This window comes from Poromitra crassiceps, assembly GCF_964638095.1.
Source record: "Poromitra crassiceps genome assembly, chromosome: 6".
NCBI lineage: Eukaryota > Metazoa > Chordata > Actinopteri > Beryciformes > Melamphaidae > Poromitra > Poromitra crassiceps.
The window spans coordinates 5,436,924-5,457,200 of NC_139627.1; the positions used below are offsets into that span (position 1 = coordinate 5,436,924).

Here is a 20,277-nt window from a genome sequence, read left to right on the forward strand (position 1 = left end):
GCTGCAACCACATACAGGAACAGACTGTGACAAGAAAAAGAGACAGGAGAGGGCTAGTTCTCATTTACGGTTAGTCTTGTCCGCACCTGACTACCCTGTATTCTGTGTGAGAAAGGTGTCATGGTGGATTCATGTGGTTAATGTGCACTTGGTGCAAGTTGGTGGAGGAAATCAAATCACCAAATTTGGCGAACATGAAACCACTAGTGGATTATGGTAATATCCTCCTCGACCGCTAGGCGATGCCACTGAGCACCCTTTCTACAGTCTTCTTTATTAAGGGAGCAAGTGGGCAAGCTGTTCTCTGTTAAAATGGTTGTCCCACTGATGATGTCATAGGCATTGTGACATCACTGATGGATGTCATAAGAGTAATTGTGATGTCATCAGTGATGTGAAGTTGTGACATCATCCGAGCCTAGGAATTAGCACTGTTTGTTTCAAGTGGGCACTGTCCCCACTGATGATGTCACAATGTCTATGATGTCATCTTATGACATGACTGATGATGTCATAGGCACTGATGATGTCATAGGCGTTGTGACATCATGTTGATGTCATCAGTGATGCAAAGTTGTGCAATTGTGCGCTGTGCATGCCAAAAGAGCAGGCGAAGTCACGCAGCAGCCGAGCTGCGGGCTGCCTAGTATATGAAAGTAACCTGCATATTGCAGTACAGTAGTATAATTTGACAAAAACCACGAATGATTTGAATGTCTGCTGTGTATCCTGTATTTTCTAATAGTAAACAAATATGTACCAAAATTAATTGGACACAGTCTATTGCAGCTGTTCATTTCCCCCCTCAGATCACATTAGTTAAAATTGTGTTTCTAGGTCATTTTCTTCAGCTGTTTTGGGTGTCCATTCTGATGGCTTCGTTGTAACTGATAGAGAAAACATACACAGTTTCATTCAACTCAGTCCTGCAAACAGAAAAAAACAATACTGACTCCTTAAAACGACACATGTATCAATCAAGCATCAACCAGGCATCCAAGACCAACACCTATAAGCAGAAACACACGTTTACCTTCAACAGAATAATTTCAAGTTTATTTCATTTTGTTTCACATGGATTCCATATAATAAGAATACAGTAGAATTCTGGAGAGTCTTGGATATTTTTTTTCTTTGACTTATCATTATCATAAATACTAATATGAATACGTCATACACAATAAACACAGCACTATCCAAAGGCGTAGAGAGTACCACAAGACATCATTCACCACTAACAACAGAGTATATTTCATCTCAGCATATTTATAAGAGCTACAGTGAGAGAGATTGAGAAAAATAGGGGGGGGGGAGGGAGGGGGAGAGGGGGCCGTAGAGGAAGGGAGAAAGCCAGGTGCTTCTACACTGTCTGATTCAAATAACCCTGATTTAAAAAATGAGTGAATCCAAGATCGATATAGATGGAGAATAATTTGTTCCGATGAGCACAGTGGAAGCAAAACTACCAATCAAGACACATCTCTTACCATTTTGGCAAACATTTCCATCCCTTATATATCCAAGCAGAGGATTGGCAGTTGGACAAGTGTATATTTCTTGAAAGGGACAAGTATTGCAGTACCTACTCTGTGCTTTGTGTGTAGAATATCGCTTAGCAGAGTTGTTGTGTATGTGCTGTACAGTAACCGATACCATGAATCAAACAATACCACGCTGTTACTGTATAGCGTAACACTTTCTCCTGCAGCCTTTTTAGCTGTCGTGACCTCTTGACCTCTCAAATTTGTTCGGGGGGCTGCTTGAAGAGTTTAGGGAGTAAGATGCATGCAGTAAATTCGCTTGCCTTCAGAGAGAGAAGATACAAAGGAGGAATGGGGGGAATGCAGGAGAAATATAAGTGTGGAGACATATTGTTCAGACCGCCTCAGATTATAACGTTGTTCACCACGGCTTGAGCATGGTCGCCAAAACAGCACAGGTAGCGCGCCATGTAGCATACAGTATGTTGTTCTCACTTGACCTATTAGTACATGTTAACGTGAATATGTAGCTATTTCGTTGATTACTGTGCAATAGAAATGCCGGTTAAAAAACTATATGACTCTGTCTTACTACTTCCTGGACCACATAAAAGGCGATCAAAACAGGACAAGGTTCATTGACAAAAAATTTGTTTGATGCCATCACATAAATCCAAACAAATAAACAAACACGCCGCTAAACAATTGTTCACTTCCCTGATTCACAATTTTCACACCGATAGCACACTACAGCAGTTTTGGGAACGGCATAGTATTAGCAAATATCAGATGCTACCATGCTCACTAATTTTCATTACCCTATGCATTTTTAGATTTTTATATGTCAGGTTTTTTACATTTTCTGTGTAACACAAGAGCGCTAAAATCTCGACAATGATATGGAAAAAAATAAATATAAAAACAAACAAATAGAAATACTCACATAACTCACTGCTATTACTACACATCGCTCATCCTCGACAACATTTTTCATAGTCATAATTCCTTTCTGGTTTCTTCTTCTTTCGTCGGTAATGCTAATCAAATTTAAAAAAAAAGCACAATGAGAAAAAACGAATAAAAAAATGTTCACATATTCTGAAATGAATAAACCAACAAAAAAAAATCGTTGCGGAATGAATAATCTATGATGAGGGAATTGAAGGAGAAGAGGGCTAAACTATGTGAGCTCCTAAACAGAACCAAAGTAAATGCAATTGAATAACTCTGTGCTCAACATTTGTTGTATAACAACTAATATGGAGTGCACAATTATTCAACTGTGTACATATAATAATCATATATATCAGCATGTTGATATTTACACAGCACAGACAAATTACATTCTCCCAAGTTAAATATTACTACAATTTTTTCCATAAATGTAAGTCTTTTCCATTACAAGATTTATCGTTACTGCTCATCAATGAATGTTTTGGTATTGTATTCAAGTTTTTCTCGTTTCACCAAATAGACAATCCTCTGTTGTCTTCTACAGTTAAATACAACACAAGAATAAACATCATGTTACAGCAAGGACCCCCCCCCCCTTTAGCCCCGCCTCCCTGGTGGTGTTCCCTCCCCCAGGCCCCACCGCTGTTCCGCCCTCCATGCCTCCCCCCCTCCGCCTGTCGACTCACAGATACACAAACAGACAAACAGAGGAATGTGGAGATGCACGTGGCCAATCAGAACCAGCACTCCAATTTTACCCAAAGGTCATCAAGGTCACCCTGCGAAGAGGGAGAGACACAAGAGACAGGGGAAGGGGAAGGGGGGATATTAAGCAACCATCAGAGGGGATTTTTTATATTAATTCCATGTTAAATACAATAATAATAATAATACAGTATTGTAAGGCCAATATTTTTAGCCTGATGTCGCCGAAAGCAGCTGCTTTGTGCCGATATTTAGTGTATTTAAATTTGATAATTTCAATGCGAGAGAATTACAATTATGCTGTCTATTTCCCAGGATTGTATTCTTGCCGGCGCGGAAAAGCTTTTTGAAAGCATTCAGAACGTCGTGTGACACTAAAACTCTCCACCGCACTGATTCAACGGTAGGCAAACTCTGAAATAGATTAAGAAGTAATCTACAAAGGTATAATTGAACAATTAGATAAATAAAGAAAGAAAATCAATTCCATTTTATTCTATCGGCAGTGGAAAACATGACTGGTCAATTGTGAAAAAAAAACGTCAATATGAGCCCAATGTACTGGCAAACTAGTATATTGATCTCATCCTAGCCATGTAGCCACATGACTACATGATTAAGCTTGTTGTGCTTAATACAGTAATAAAGATACAAAGTTGCCAAAAATAGTACATTAAAATGCACAGAATTGCCACACAAGACGACTATCGCCAGCACTAAAGCACATGATATCTAATAATGTGTATAGGCGTGATGTTGGTACAGATCCTGGTCTAGGCTGGGGGGACACCACTCACCATCCTGCAGCTGTGGTTTGACTGGAATAGGCTCACATCTGATTGGAGTAGGAGGTGGGCTGCTGTTCGTAGCCCTGGCTGTAGTCTCCGCCCTCGGTGTAGCCGCCTCCCTGCTGCTGCCCCCCCTGCCCGTAGTCGGGCTGGTAGCCCCCCTGGGAGCCGGCGTAGGGGTCCTGCTGCGCGTAGCCCTCCTGGCCGTAGCCTGGCTGGCCGAAGGTGTCGGGGGCGGGCTGCTTCTCCTGAGACGGGACGTACGTTCCGCCGAAGAGGGCCAACCAGCCGGTCTCCTTGAACACGAACCACAGGTTTCCTGCCCACAGGATCAGGTTGCAGAAGCCGAAAGCCTGCGCAGCAGAGCGGACATCGCTGTTTGTGGTCGTAGTAACTTTCGCTTTCATGTCAACTTGTTGCAGGGTTCGAGTTATAATCGGAGCGTCGTGGGGGGTCTCTAAAATAGGCCATGTTTTAGCCTATTTATCTCATGAACATAAATAATACTCATTACATTGAGAAATGCATTCTTTGTGATTAAAACAATATGGTTGTTGGTCAGGTCCGGTTCTACAGGGGTGCAAAAGCACGCATTGCACCCTTATTTTAATTGTCTGCATGCTCAGTTGAAAAGTAAAAATATATATATATATATATATTTTTAAATAAATGCTGCAGCTGCACACTTACTGTTTAAACTTGAATTATAATTGTTCTTTTTCTTTGTTCTTTGATATGAATTTATGGCTTTTTGGCACCTATATGTAACCTTTTAAGGTTGAGATAATTGTATTATCATTATATGGTCCAAATATTTCAGTAAAGCACTTAAAACACTTGAAATATTCTTGCTTGGGTGGTATCATTCTACTTGAAATGATGGTAAAATGTATTATTTTTAATAGTGGGCCTTCGGCCGGGCATCTGCACCCCTTCCTATCTAGGATGCATCCCTAGTCATCTTGTTCTGGAACCGGCCCTGTTGTTGGTACTAGTAGGCTACGTATGTTAGACCCCCCCACAGCTACAGTATATGTGTTCATGGGCTCTCAGACACTCCTTATGGGGGATCAGCCCCGAATTGGCCGCCACATAACTCGAACCCCGACCTGTTGATAGTTTGGTAAAACATGAGAATAGAAACGGATGTCAGGTGTTAGGGGGCCGTACCACAGAGGTGTTGAGGCCGGACACTTTGGGGTCGAACACCTCGCGGCAGCGGTTCTCCGGCTCGTCGCAGGCGGTGATGAGCGAGGTGACTTTCTCAGGGTCGGTGGCTGTTTTCACGTCCGACAGGCCCTTCGCCCAAGCGCACGAAGACACCAGCCACATGAAGGTGAAGACGGCCGTCACTACAAAGTCCTGCGGGTCAGCAAAGGCAACATCAGCAACACCAACCACAGATGGACCTCCCACATGGACTCGTAGTCGTACTTAACTCGCACACACACACAGTCACCCGGACTTGACTCTCGTCCTCAAAAGACTCGAGACTCGACTTAGATTTGGGACTTGTGAACAATCTTTATTGTTTTGATTTGTATTTTGTGGGGCGCATTAACATTAAGGAAATGTCTACTAATAATAATGTCAACTAAGCTGTGCAGTGTTCTAAGCAGACCGGATGGCATGCAGCAGATGATAGAATGCTCATCCATAAGAGACTTGAGACCAGTGGCATCATGCCCATTCAAACTTTTATTTTTTTCATGTCCTCAGGAGGTTGATGCAAAAGGTGTTATTTTAGGAGATTATAGAGAAAGAGATGGAGATTTATGGTCATTTTTTCTTTGTGGAAATGTATGCAGATTGAATTGAAAGATTTGCATTGTGTTTGAAAGAGCTATTACCATGTTGGCAGGTTCCTTTAACCTGTAGCTTTATTATCTCTGTTATTTTCTAAATTAATTTGTATTGTGGACATAGTATTTCTTATGTGAATTTATGCCCCTTAAAATTGTTGGGTGAAACCTTTATTTAGCTCAGTGGGTGAAACAGACAAGATTTAGATCTTATTCAAGAAAAGTGGCAGCAGTGTAGAAGCTAGTGTAGACGTGAATGTAGAAGTGTCATTTTCAACAACCATAACAGCATGAATAATTGTCATGAAAATCTCTGGTCTAAATAATAGCCTACTACGGTATTTACCCTAATATAAAGTTGGAGATTATTGAGCTACAGCACTGCACTCTAAATTGAATTGAGACTTGACTTGGACTTGCAAAGAAAATGACTTGTGAGCATTTCCATCACCAACACCTTTACTACCATCAAACACACAATCAGTGGTGGAAATGGGGGGAAGGCCTGGGGACACAGTTCCCAGAGTAAACGTTGAGAGGGAACCGCGAGAACAAGAGAGGGAACGCATTCCTCCTCAGGTTCCCCTTAAAATATGTCTTGCTCTGCAGTGGAGAGCAGAGCAGTGGAGAGGGGGGCAGCATGAAAGGAGCAGAAGATAATAGGAGAACATGTATTTGGAAGCTGAATAAGCAGTGTCAATATCAATGTGTCATCAAGTCTGTCATGAATCAAATCAAAAGGGGAAATAATCAGTATAATAATCTTATTTAAGAAACTTTTGTAAGAGATTTTTTTACATAGCTGTAATGATATAATGAGTAAAATCAATCAAAAAAAAAACAGTCAAGCATTCAGAAATAATATCCTCCTATGCCGGCGGGCCGCGCCGTGTCCACGGACCCCCATCCTGCGTAAGTAGGATTCCCAGAGTAAAACCTGGCCATTTCCACCACTGGTATCAACGATACGACCATAATCCGATATGGCATATTGAATATGCAACTGAAATGTGAGCGATGCACAAACTCACAATCTGAGCGCCCTTGTTGTTTTCGCGGTACTTCTCCAGCAGGAAGCAGTAGACAGCGAGGCCTGCCATGGAGTAGAGGAAGGCGAAGACACCGATGGTGACGAAGAACTCGGCTGAGGAGGAGTAGTCCCCGACCAGGAATAGACGCTCGGGGTTCCCTCCCTTACAGGTGGGGGCATCAAAGTAGACCTGGTGAAGCCTGAGAGAAGAGAGAGGAAGAGCCAACGTGGAGGAGGAGGCGCACAGAGGAGATAATTGGTGATACAGCTCTCGTGTCAAACATCTTGACAGATGTCATTGCTCAAGGGAGGAAGGATTTTTAAGTGAGCAGTACTAGAACACAAACAGGCGGTATTTCCGCCGACATTGATTTGAAATATGTATTCAGTGTTTCAAAAATTATTCATGTGATCGGCAGAGGACAGTTATTTTAACAAGAGGCACTTGAGCTGCCTAATGTCCCACCTTAAGGTCTTTTCAGACCAAAAGCGACTAATCCGTGCAAAGAAATCGCAAGGCAATTAAAAAAAAAAAAAAAACCATTTATCTCTATGGGAATATTCACAACCAAATCAGACAAAACATCTGCACCACAAATTTAGATTTGGTGTGAATATATTCCCATAAAGATAAATGGGTTCATTTTTTTTTTATTGCCATGCGATTTATTTGCAAGGTTCATGCAAGGTTTGCATGTTCAAATCTCACCGTTTCAAATATGTACTATTCTGTATTGTGTGCTTTATTTTGATTTAGTGTGCTTTATTTTGATACATGTGCCAAATGAGTATTTTCCGTTGAATGTGTTTTTGTCCTGTCCCTGCTAACAACAGTCATGACAGAATACTGACCTGAAGGGATATTCAAACTCTACTTCTATGCCGAGGTCACTCTCCGACCGGTTTTTACACTCCACGCTCATCTTGAACATGCCGGAGTAACTGCCACATGTTGAGAAGGCGAAGATTGCAAAGATCTGCAAAAAAAAAAGGGGAAGGAAGGGAAAAGACAGAGTTAGCAAAAACTGACTTCTGCTTTATCACATGTGACATCGAGTTTGACATCCCATTGACAAATTGTGAGAAAATAGAGAATGAATCAAGTGGTCTCATTATTATTATTATTATTATTTTAATTATTATTTTTCTGATTTTTCCCCATTTTCTCCCAAATTATACTTGGCCAATTTATCCCCATGCTGCCCTATTGGCTGCCCCGGTCGCTGCTCCACCCTCTGCCGATCTGGGGAGAGCCGAGACTAGCACCATGCTTCCTCCGACACATGCGCAGTAGCCAGCCGCTTCTTTTTCACCTGATAGCAGGGAGCTTCACCAGTAGGACGTATCACGTTGGGAGGATCACGCTATTCCCACAAGTTCCCTTCCACCCCCCGACCAGGCAGCACCCCAACCAACCAGAGGAGGTGCTAGTGAGGCGACCAGGACACATACCCCCAATCCGGTTTCCCACCCTCAGGCACAGCCCTTCGTGCCTGTACGGACACCCGACCAACCCGGAGGCAACACGACGTGGATACGAACCTGCGACCCTCGTGTTGTTACTAGGCAGGGAATGTACCGCTACACTACCCGGGCGCACAAGTGGTCTCATTATTCAAGTGTGCTTTCCTCAGTGATTGGCTGAGCACGACGACATATTGGGACAACTGCTCCACTCCTATTTAGGTGCAATGATGTTTATATAAGCAAAGAGCTCCAGTGTAAAACAGGCCACTGCACTAAGTTGAAGAGCACAGACGCTTTTCTCCATCTGCAACATCTCAAGCAGACCAGTGTTCCACCAATCACGGCAAACTGCTGACAAAGGCACGCGGAGCGCAAATGAATGCAGCGCTATTGCCAGGTTATAGAGCAGGGGCTGCACCTGTTGCCATGGTTACAACTGCATATGGAAGAGTAGAGCGCACGCACATCCGAGATTATTTCAACAGGTGCTGGAAAAAATACGCGTATAGAAAAAGAAAAGGAAATCCGCACACTGTTTTTTAAGCTCCCACGGTGATTTTTTTAATTACAAAAAAGCAACGTTTCGACCCTCACGGGTCTTCATCAGGCAGTACAGAGGAACTTGTACTCTCAGTCCTCTGTACTGCCTGGTGAAGACCCGTGAGGGTCGAAACGTTGCTTTTTTGTAATTAAAAAACTCACCGTGGGAGCTTAAAGAACAGTGTGCGGATTTCCTTTTCTTTTTCTACAACTGCATATGTGCTCGCAAATGCTGTTGTTTTTTCTGTTGTTATAATAGATGTTTTTTGTTTGCTCTCCGATGAAGATACTGCCTGTTTATCATTTCAGGTGAGTAGTTGCATTGTTCTTCAGCACCTGCACCTACACTCTTAGAAGAAGTGGTTCTATATGGAACCTTTATGGGGTCTATAGCTTGGTACGTATTTGGAACCCTCAAATGTAGAACCATTTCAGATGGTTCATTTTTAGAAGAACCCTTGGGGTTCTATATAGAACCACTTTGGGGTTCTATATAGAACCACTTTTTAAACATTATAGAACCCTTTGGGGTTCTATATAGAACCACTTATTAAAAATAGAACTCTTTGGGGTTGGGGGTCCACCAATCAGTTGACACCTTAAGAAGAAGAAGGGTTCTTTGTTGTCTTACAGAAATTGTATAGAACCTTTTTAGACATGGGGTTCTTTGGTAAATTATATAGAACCTTAAGTTTTATATAGAACCATAATGAACCCTATTTTCTAAGAGTGTATTATAGTAAAGTGTTCTGCACAAACACATCTAGATACTCACTCACACACACACACACACACACACACACACACGCACACACACAGAGCAGCAGATTAGTCAAGTCAGACTATTTTTAACCACACCCTCCCTACGCTGCAGGCCAGATCCGATTGGCCGATTGGATGGAAAATCCGGCTATTAATCTGACTGAGGTGCTCTACCATCTGTCACCAAACACAAGGACTACAAGGTACTGTAACGCCAGTCACAACACAGACACACACACACACACACGTGAGCTTGTATGCACACACACACACACCGCTCGCGCACACACACGTCACTTCCTTAGTCTTGTAGTACAGTCTACCTGCTGCATGCATCGACACACTCAACTATTTTACAGTAATCTGTGAGTCAATGTGAGTGGAGGTACCCACTGGCGATTTTACGTTGGTGCACCGGATGCACATTAAAAAAAATCGAATCGAATATATATATATATATATTATGTGGTAGATATCTATATTTCATTGTATTCAACATTATTCAATGCAATTTCTCGATTCATTGTGTTTCTGAATAAAATAAATCTGTACTTGACCTCTCAACTCAACTCACTCATATTTATTTCATCATCGTAAAGCCGCAGCATAGTGAAGAGGATATTAATGTGATGTGTGTAGTTCTTCATAGATCTACTGGCCTCTTCATTTTGCTCTCAGAGTGCACCAGATTCATGCATTTTACGTTCAAATGTAGATTTCTTTGTCTTTCTTTTGTTGTTGTTTTTGATGTACAAAATTTCTGAAACCCCCCAGTTGGGGGAAAATTCGGACCGTGAAGGTGCAACCCCTGGTTGGAAAGCCTAGAATCGCCTATGGAGGTACCCACAGTAGCTGCCTAAAGCGATAGCTTTACTCCTCCATCCCTGTTCCCCACAGGGACATTTTGATTTTGTCGTGTCCTCTCTCTCTGCACCAAACACAACATCCACTGCTCCAACACCTCCTCTTCTTCCGTGTCGGGAAGGAAAAGCCAATTAACAGGTTTTAATAATCAATGCGTGAGCAGAGAAGTGATGGAAGTGGCGGTGTTAGCGTGTGAGAGGGGGGGTTGCTCCTATATACTGCTGACATACAGCACACTATACTATATTCCCGATTTCAAGGAAAGGTGGCAAAGAAAAAGATGATAATATGCCATCTGCGACGAAGCTTTGGAGCTGGATCCACCTCGAGGCACATTTTCGACATTATTCCTATGATCTTATTTCAAACAATATTCAGTTATCCATCAACGAGCTGCAAATTTGCAGCTACTACACTGAGACTGACTTAGAGAATATTTGAGTTGCATTAATTGTACTGCCTGCATGTATGAAGCAGGTAAAATGTAAATTGTAAATTCATCTTGGATACTGTCTGCCACCTTGTCCACTACCTCGGTCGTCCATTCACTCTGCGAAGCAGCGACAGGGCTTTTACTCAATGTCTTAGCTCTCTCGTTTCAACCTTTGAGAGAATCTTGATCATGCTCACAAATCCAAACTGAATTGTATACAAAAGGAAGATCAATCCATAAATCATTGTACAAACAAAAACCACGCACTGAGCTTCAACAGGAGGCGCCACAGCACACTGATGTAGGCTGGGGCTGGGCCTCCGAGTGATGGAGGAGGAAGGGAGAGCCAGGCGGAGAGAGAAGAAATGGCAGCAGACTGCGTGTTGGCTGCCATGGCAACACTATTGGCAGCATCCCTCGCACACAGGAGGCGGAGTCTGCTTTCTACTGCGGAGCTGGTATGCTGGGTGGCTGTCGGCCGTGTGTGTGCTGAGAAACAGATTTTTGCACTCAGACAGATATATCTTCTACTGTCTTTCTCAGGCTGTCTTTCGGGGTTCTCTCTCTCTCTCTCTCTCTCTCTCTCTCACTCACACACACACACACACAACATAGCCAACATACAAGGGCTTGAAGGCTGATACACACGACCGATGTCGACCATAGCCAATATATTTTGTGTCGTGACCATTTTTGTGCCAAAAAAAAAAATCACAATTTTTTTTTTGGTTTCGCCTGATTTTCATTCTTGCCGGGGTGGGAAAAACCACAGAATTAACATTTAGATGTCACGTGACAATAAAAGTCCTTTGAAACCCAGACTGATGAAATCATTTCAGGTGGATTAGCAGCGCTTGAAGGCAGGCTGCCCCACCACACCCATTCACTGGCAGGAGAACCTCCGAGATACACCAGACCTTCAGAATGGGCGTGAGGGAGGCATAATTATGTATTTATTCATTGACCAAATGAATAAAATGTGCAAAGAAAACAGAATTTAACATGAGGTTTTACAGACTGGCTCATGTAGCCGTGTTCAGGGCGGAACCACCATCTTAGCAGTGGGCCCACATGGTATATTTAATAAAAAGCCAATAGCGACCCACTATGAGCAAACTAATATGTCGGTCTAATCCATATGCACACACAGCACACGCACACGCGCACACGCGCACACACACACGCACACACGCACGCGCACGCACGCACGCACGCACGCACACACACACACACACACACACACACACACACACACACACACACACACACACACACACACACACCACACACACACACACCACACACACACACACACACACACCAACGTCGTAGATGCCTAGTGTATGAGAACAAAAACCACTGGTGGTTGGTTACTTACAGGATTGAACAGTGGAACAATAATAGCCTCAAACATCAGGGAAGCACTGAGCAGCTAGCAGCTAGCAGCCGTCCACAGAGGCAGGCCCGTATTCAGCGTTTCGAAATAGGGGAAATCCAGCAAGGGGAGGCGCATTCGGGTGCCGGCGGAAAAAATTTTAGGTTTCCCCCCCCCCCTTTTTTAGCCATATTTAGAGTAATATATCATTTTAAATTAAAAAAAAATGTTTTTTTTTTACCTTTTTTAGCCATATTTAGAGGAATATATCATTCTAAATCAACATTAGGATTATACTGTTGTGATGTCATTATTCAGTATATTCTCTTTCATGTCACCACCTGCTTTTTATTTTTTTCTCTGAAATATTAGGGGAGGTCCGGATCTCCCTGTCCTCATAGCTAGATACGGGCCTGCACAGAGGCACTTGATAACCGCAGAGAGCCATGACTGTCTTTGCTGACTAGAGAGCCAAAGTGGAACGTCACTTCCTGCTTCAGCACTGTACCAGAGATTTCCATCCGCCATTTATTTTCCCATAGACATTTCGTAAAATGCTTATAAAAATAGTTTTACTTGTTCAAACCAAACGGTACCGATATATTTAGAAACAGGAGAGATCGCATAACATTTCACTCGGAAACAAAACGTAAAAAAAGAATGCGGGTTTAAAGAAAATATTTTTTCTATGTTGTTTTTTTTAAGTTTTGGTCTGAGTGAAATGTTCTATGGTCTCTCCCGATTCTAAATATAGCTGAACCGTTTGGTTTGACCAAGGAAAACTCTTTTTAAGCATTTTATGAAATGTCTATGGGAAAATAAATTGTGGAAGAAAATCTCTGGTACAGTGCGGAAGCAGGAAGTGACGTTCACTTTGCCTCTCTATACTGCAAAACCAACAGCCTTGGCTATACGTTAGGGACTGACTGCACCAATGCATTTCATCAGCGTTTATTTGGGAATTCTATAGAGCTGAACAGTCAAGTGACATCTCTTGCCCAGGAAGTGAGTTTCCCATCATTTATTTCCATAGACATTTACCCCCCCCACCCCCCTGGCTTGGTTCCAGCCTTAAAATTCGTTATATAAGGATTTTTCAAAATGTCTACGGAGAAATTGAAGGGGAAACTCACTTCCGGGGCAAGAGATGTCACGTGACTGTTCAGCTCTACGTCTTTCCAGCATCCATCAAATCTAGTGCTTTGTCAGCACTAATTCCCCAGAGTGGGAGCAGGGCGGGGAGGTGGGCAAAGCTACATGAGCGACACACATACAGGGACACACTAAACACACACACACACACACACACACACACACACACATACACACACATACACACACACACACACACACACACACACACACACACACATACACACACACACACACACATAGCAAATGGTCCGCACAAACTATCACAAAATACAATACAGTATGTGTCATTTTCATCCTCATATTCAGAGAACTTGGGGGGAAAATGAACCAACTCACACATCCTCGCCCCCACATAGTGGACTCGCCTACACTCATCCTCCATAGCCAGTTCCCTCTAAGAGCAGGGAAGAACTGCCTCCAGTATATATGGGGACTCAAAAGCATTCATATCATATATGAATATATATCATATCATTTCATTCATATCAACGTCTACATTGAGGTTACTGTAAATAAGCAGTGAGTTGGTCCCTTACTGAATAAGAAATCACTTGAGATAATAAACTGATCAGCATTTCTAAGTATGGAATGAGGCAAATGCAAGGGACAAATATAAGAACATGAAGACCAGCATCGCTGACAATTACAGTTTTGCTTTTTCTTCTTCTTCTATGAAAGCAGAACAGACGACGCTGCAGAGAAGATGCTGCCATGACACTTTACTAAAATAATATATTAGGCTGCAATGAATCAGATTGCAGTCGCAGACAATACATGTAGAGGGGTTGTCAAGTCATGGGTTAGCATGGGGTTTGATTCTAATATACATAAGCATCTCTCTCTCTCTCTCTCTCTCTCCAACTCTCTTGTCATGCTCTCTCTCTCCTCTCTCTCTCTCATTCCCTGCCTCTCTTCACCGAACACGGCCTCAGAGAAGCTGGAGGAATACTTGAGAAGGGTGGATCCCCTCCGTCCTTAAAAAACACACAGGCTATGACGCCGCTAACCCATGCCCATATTCATCCACACAGAGAGAGCAGCAGCAGCAGCAGCTCCTCCCCTCAGCCTGACGTCGAGACACGCAGCCTCCTCCGACAGATGATTCATGGATGGACCGCGGCCTCCCGAGCGTGGCCGCTGATTGGCCGGTCGGCTCGGCCTGGCTAACACGACCCGGGGAGGCAGTGGTGGTGGTGAGATGCTGGCACGCTCGCACAGCTCCAGGGAGGGATACAGAGTCATGTGCTGCTCACACTCATCTGCCCATCTGCACGCCTCCCACTCTTCTTCTTTCTCTGGCCTATCTGCATAGCCCATTACGGGCGGCGTCTGCCTGCCTCTGGCTCTCTGGCACGTACGTTTTCATCTAGGTTGCAATATGTGTGTTCATGCTGAGGATGAGAGATGATGAGATGGAGAGCCACCATTTTGTTAACCCTTCAGCCTGTGTGTGAGTGAGCAGCTCGATGGAGGAGGACATATTAGATACTGGGATGTTTGCGATGGTTTGCAGCATCATCGATGTGATTTGGGATAGACGCTGATATTTTTGAGCACCGAGCCCCTAAATCTGGCATCCAAAATGTAAGCTTACGTGAAAACAATACAGAAAAGGCAATTTATCACAAATGAACGCGGCCTTCTGTGACACTTTTAAATGGAAAGTCATTAACAGAATGAAAATATATAATTATTCGTTTAAATTGAAAACTCATATATTCTCTCACAGTCTATCTTTTTCACACACCGCATGTATCCCTGTGCCTCATAAACACACCCTCCCTCTCTCCCTCCCTCCCTCCCTCTCTCCCTCTCTCCCTCCCTCCCTCTCTCCCTCTCTCCCTCTCTCTCTCCCTCCCTCTCTCCCTCCCTCCTCCCTCCCTCCCTCTCTCCCTCCCTCCCTCCCTCCCGCCCAGCATTGTGCCTGTGAGTCAGTCATGACCAGTGTTGTCCACTTTCCCCACAAATTGTAATGTGGTGTTTCCTGAAGGCATTGGTTTATGGTTTCCCATGAAAAACAGACTTTTCTGGCTTTGAGTACAGCACTCGTACGTACCGTTGTGCTAACAGTAAAGTCACTGTACTGCTTGTTGTTTCTGCAGCATTTGGAACTAAAAGGCACAAAGGATTTGGGGTGTTTGTGGAACTGTATAGGAATCAGGATGTTTGTGTAATCGTAATGTTAATATTGTGTTGATGATGTGTTGTGTGGTGGCCACGCCCACATCGGGCCACCTACATGGATAGCCCATTGGTGGGCAAATAGTGACTCTTTGTGGCCACGGGCCATGGTTAATGCCGAACGCTGATTTGTTTTGAGTATAGCACAACAATCTGTGTGTGTGTGTGTGTGTGTGTGTGTGTGTGTGTGTGTGTGTGTGTGTGTGTGTGTGTGTGTGTGTGTGTGTGTGTGTGTGTGTGAGTGTGTGTGTGTGTGTGTGTGTGTGTGTGTGTGTGAGGGGGGGGGGGTAGGCCTAATGGTATTCACACAACAAAAATGCGTAGCAGGCCACTAATCAATATTAACGAAATTTGCAAAATAACAAAATAAAATGAAATCTGAAATATTAATATTTTATTTTTTATTTTTACTTGTCTGTTCTCTTTATAATACGCTGGTTCGAGAAATAAACCGACTATATAGGGTTTTTTCTGTCCCCATCATCTATTGAAAGGGAATGTACACACACCGAAGAGGAAAAATAGATTGCACTATGTGCAGGTTATGCGCCCTAAGAGGGATTTGAGGCAGCCAAATCCTCATTATATTTCTCACTGGACTGACATAGTGTGAGCCTACTCCAACAATGACATAATACGTCCTGCTGGTTCCTCCGGCACAGACCTGCTGGTGGGGCGTGGGAGGATGGGCACGACCATCACCATCAGGAGGATTAAAGGGACAGATCAGTATTGACCTGAGTAAATATTTGAATTCACGTCCTGTAGGCTAAAGCAGGAGTAATTACTGCTGAGGAGCAGCTCGTGTTTCTGAAGACAAAGCCCCAGACACCCTTTTTTTCTAACAGTGTAGAGACGACCATTTTAAATCCTCGTGCACAGCTTTATGACCTTTGTGTGACAGAAGGGCACAAATCTGTCAGCACAGGAAGACACATTATTATGATTTATTATAAACAACCATGCCATGCCATGCCAAGTCTAATATTTTCTTCTGCGAAAATGTTAGATGGTGTGTTGGTAAGGTTAAAAAAAAAAGTTAAACATTGAAAAATAGTCATTAGGCATATTGCCCACAGCTATTATGACATTATTTACAATATGTAGGCTAAAATAGGACTTACCCATTGTAGAATCTTTATAAATCCCAAAGGCTGCTTGATTATTGTGAACTGCCCTTGGGCCACCAACTGTCAAAACAAAAATCAGCAATCAACACTAGACATTTCTCAAATATGTTAGTGATTTTTCAGCAGGAGGTTAGATGATTAAAAACATTATAAACATTTGAACCTAATTACCCCCTCATGCTAACCACAGGCCTAGTCTACTGCTGGCACCTGGCTGCAGGGTGTTTAGGGCTACTTTAATACCAGCAAATCTAGCTCAGCAAGGCAGTGAACAAGGTGAACCAACTGGCAAAGCTGCCATTTTTGTACAAAATGGTGTAGCAAAACAGTGATCCTCCTGACGCTCACTCAAAACGCGCCATGGAGCGCGCTGTGATATTGGCGCGCGTATAGGACGCAGGATGGCGCTGTTTTGCACGTATTGTACTGACCAACGGTACTGACTGCTGTTACAACGCCATCTAGCGTCCGTTGAGGCTAGTTGCGTGTGTGTCGTGTCGTGTGTGTGTGTGTGTGTGTGTGTGTGTGTGTGTGTGTGTGTGTGTGTGTGTGTGTGTGTGTGTGTGTGTGTGTGTGTGTGTGTGTGTGTGTGTGTGTGTGTGTGTGTGTGTGTGTGTGTGTGTGTGGGTGGGTGTGTGTGTGTGTGTGTGTGTGTGTGTGTGTGTGTGTGTGTGTGTGTGTGTGTGTGTGTGTGTGTGTGTGTGTGTGTGTGTGTGTGTGTGTGTGTGTGTGTGAGAGAGAGAGAGAGAGAGAGAGCGCCCCTGACAGCATTACAATTAGACAAAGCTGCTTATCATACTGTTTTCTCTGTGTGCAGCCGAACACTGCAGTCGTTATATTTATTTTAGAGAATCTCGCCTCAATCAGGCTTCCTTCATTAAAGAGGAGCCTATATGCGCAGGCGAATGCGACACCGCAAAGAAGGCGGTGTGTCCCCCCCAGTGCATCGATAAATGGCCGCACAGCACAGGGGAAGGCACTGGCACTAGTGATGGTTTTCTCTCTGCCCGAGGCTGTAGGCTACTTTTACCCTGCACTTGCCGTCTACATATAGCTGCTGTTTGCCAGCGATCGGATCCATATTATAAACAGATGACGCACGACGGCATCGGGAAATATAGCCTACTGACAAAAATATTATTTTTTTGCACACTGATATCCCAATTATCTGCGCTGAATTGCCAACAAAGCGTCGTTGTTATTATCACGAACATATAAGCGCTATCTAATCTGAGAAATGGCCGTGGCCACAGAGATTCATTAGATTGCTCTATTCTGTGTCAGGCCTACTGCGGTTATCCGAAAACACAGAGGGGCCTTGGAAATTAATCAGATTCACGCTTGCTATCTTAGCAATATTATAGCGGGCTAATTGAGATGCGGCCAGTCAGTCAAAATCAATTAGCTGAATCACTCGGGGTAATATAGGCTACATCCTCTCCTTCCATAGCGAAATGTCATTGCTGCAGCAATCTTTGGACAACCTACACATTTTTTGGGACTGTCAGCGGGCCGCTCCATCATATCGACTGCAGCACTAGTGCAAAATTAGACTTCACACAATTACACCGCCGTCTGTAGCGCCGTAGGATCATGACAATGTTTCGATGAATTATCTAAATTACAATTGCAATTCAAATACGTTGAAAGCCCCGCATTTCAATCGAAAGGTCGGCGGATTTGTGAAGAAAAAAATACATCTATAGGCCTAATAAAGCGCACGGCAATAAGGTGAAAATCACTATAACATCGGATACCAAAGAAAACAATATAAAAATAGATGATTTCCCCCCCCAAAGCCTTACCTGGTTTACAACATCCATCTTGGCCGCTTACTCGCCGATAAGAGGATCAGAGGGGCGGAGGGGGCACAGCGTCTCATCCGGAACAGCCCACGGGAGGAAGACGACGAGGAGGAAGAGCGGGACTGCGTCACGGGCTGGTCGGGGGGCATGTGAAAAGCGTCGCCACGTCTGACCAATCATTGGCTGCGGAGTAAAGACGAGCCGAGTCCTCCGTCCAATCACAGCGCTGTTTTATTCCGAGGGAGCGACTGAGATTGCCCAGGGTTATAATAAGAGAGCGAACGCATGGAGACTGTTCACGCGTTAGTGCACAGAGGGGCGGTGATGTAGTGGGCAAACTACGACCTGCCTGGCGAGCATTATATGAGGCAACACACCAACATGAACAAAAAGCAATAATATTCTCACAACATTACACCCCTCCCTATCTGATCACATCAATTTGATTCTCTTGTAAGATGTAGGCTACCTTATTGTGAATTTACATCATAAAAAAATATGTGTCAACTGTATTCTGCAAACAAAGTTTGTTAAATTAAGTTTAGGTTCTGCAATATATCCTTGCACAGGGGTACAGAGGGATATTTGATGTTTACATTTAACATCAAACAACAGACACCTAAACATATCAGATTATTATGTGCACACAGCTTCTTCTTTTTGTACACGTTGAATGTCATCTGTTCTCCAGTGTAGTTGTTGACATAGTGGGAGGGTCACCAACATAGTTCACATTACAGAGTGCGCTCATATCAGACAGAACGTCTGATATGAACAGGATGTCGGTTGTGTGCATTTTCATGATGGCTAAAACGGACAGATTAGAATCATCACCACCGTGGTTTAATCAAATCTAATTCGAGTTTCATATTGATTATTACAGCATACAAGCCCCAAGGGATATGTCTCCCCAAGTCTGAGGCTGGAATTAATAATGCAAATCTTCCATGATGGTTTTTGAATGGAAGAATGACCAAGTCGTCCAAACATGAGGGCTAAATGTAATTACAAGCGGTGCGTACAAGCTAGCTGGTTGCATACTTTACTCTTATATACACACTGCAGCTGTCCCACCCCATCACAGTGTCACATTGGTCCGTCCAGACCAATCCAAAACTCTTTTAAGTGGCTTTACGAATGGAATATAAGCTCTAAATCTCTGTGGTTTTCCCATAAGCTGATGGCTTATTACGACGGCTAATGGGGCTTTTTCTACCATTTGGGTCCAACATGTCATCCTTTAATTCTTCTAGCGTCGTCAATTACATAGCCAACATGTGTTATACGTCTAGCATTGATACGGCTACTAACTGATGGATGGCTTTGAGTGAGACTGAGTGAGTGTATCTGTGTGTGGGGGGGGGGTCACAGGAAAGGGCCTGCAGGAAGAGCCTGTATACCGGCTGGGAACGCTCAAAAGGGGCTCAAAAGTCGCTCATCCCGTTGGCGACTCTTCTCATCCCTGGCACCACAATGGTGGAACGAGCTTCCACCTTCGGTCAGGGCGGCCGAATCACTGCCGATCTTTCGGAAAAGACTAAAGACACACCTTTTCAGGCTCCATCTGGGCCCTTCTTGAAACTAACTTCTTTCTCTCTCTCAAAAAAAACAAACAAAACTAAACTAAACTAAACTAAACTAAACCACTATTGCTTCAGAAGTTGTAGTTGTCATAAACTGTGTTGCATAGTTGATTTCTCTATTGCTGACAACAATGTGTTATTGTAAGTCGCTTTGGATAAAAGCGTCTGCCAAATGACGGTAATGTAATGTAATGTAAATGAACGCGCGGCTGTTCGCAGGAC

General features: G+C 43.5%; 1 protein-coding gene across 1 annotated transcript; it reads right to left on the reverse strand.

Moving 5' to 3' along the window:
* Positions 1 to 3,969: 3,969 nt before the first annotated feature.
* sypb (synaptophysin b) lies at positions 3,970 to 18,490 on the reverse strand (the record flags this gene model as incomplete). Its single annotated transcript, XM_083638654.1, has 6 exons — positions 3,970 to 4,281; positions 5,099 to 5,290; positions 6,762 to 6,960; positions 7,613 to 7,737; positions 16,662 to 16,727; positions 18,473 to 18,490. The coding sequence occupies 6 exons, from the start codon at positions 18,488 to 18,490 to the stop codon at positions 3,970 to 3,972; spliced, it is 912 nt and encodes a 303-aa protein (XP_083494780.1).
* Positions 18,491 to 20,277: the final 1,787 nt, after the last annotated feature.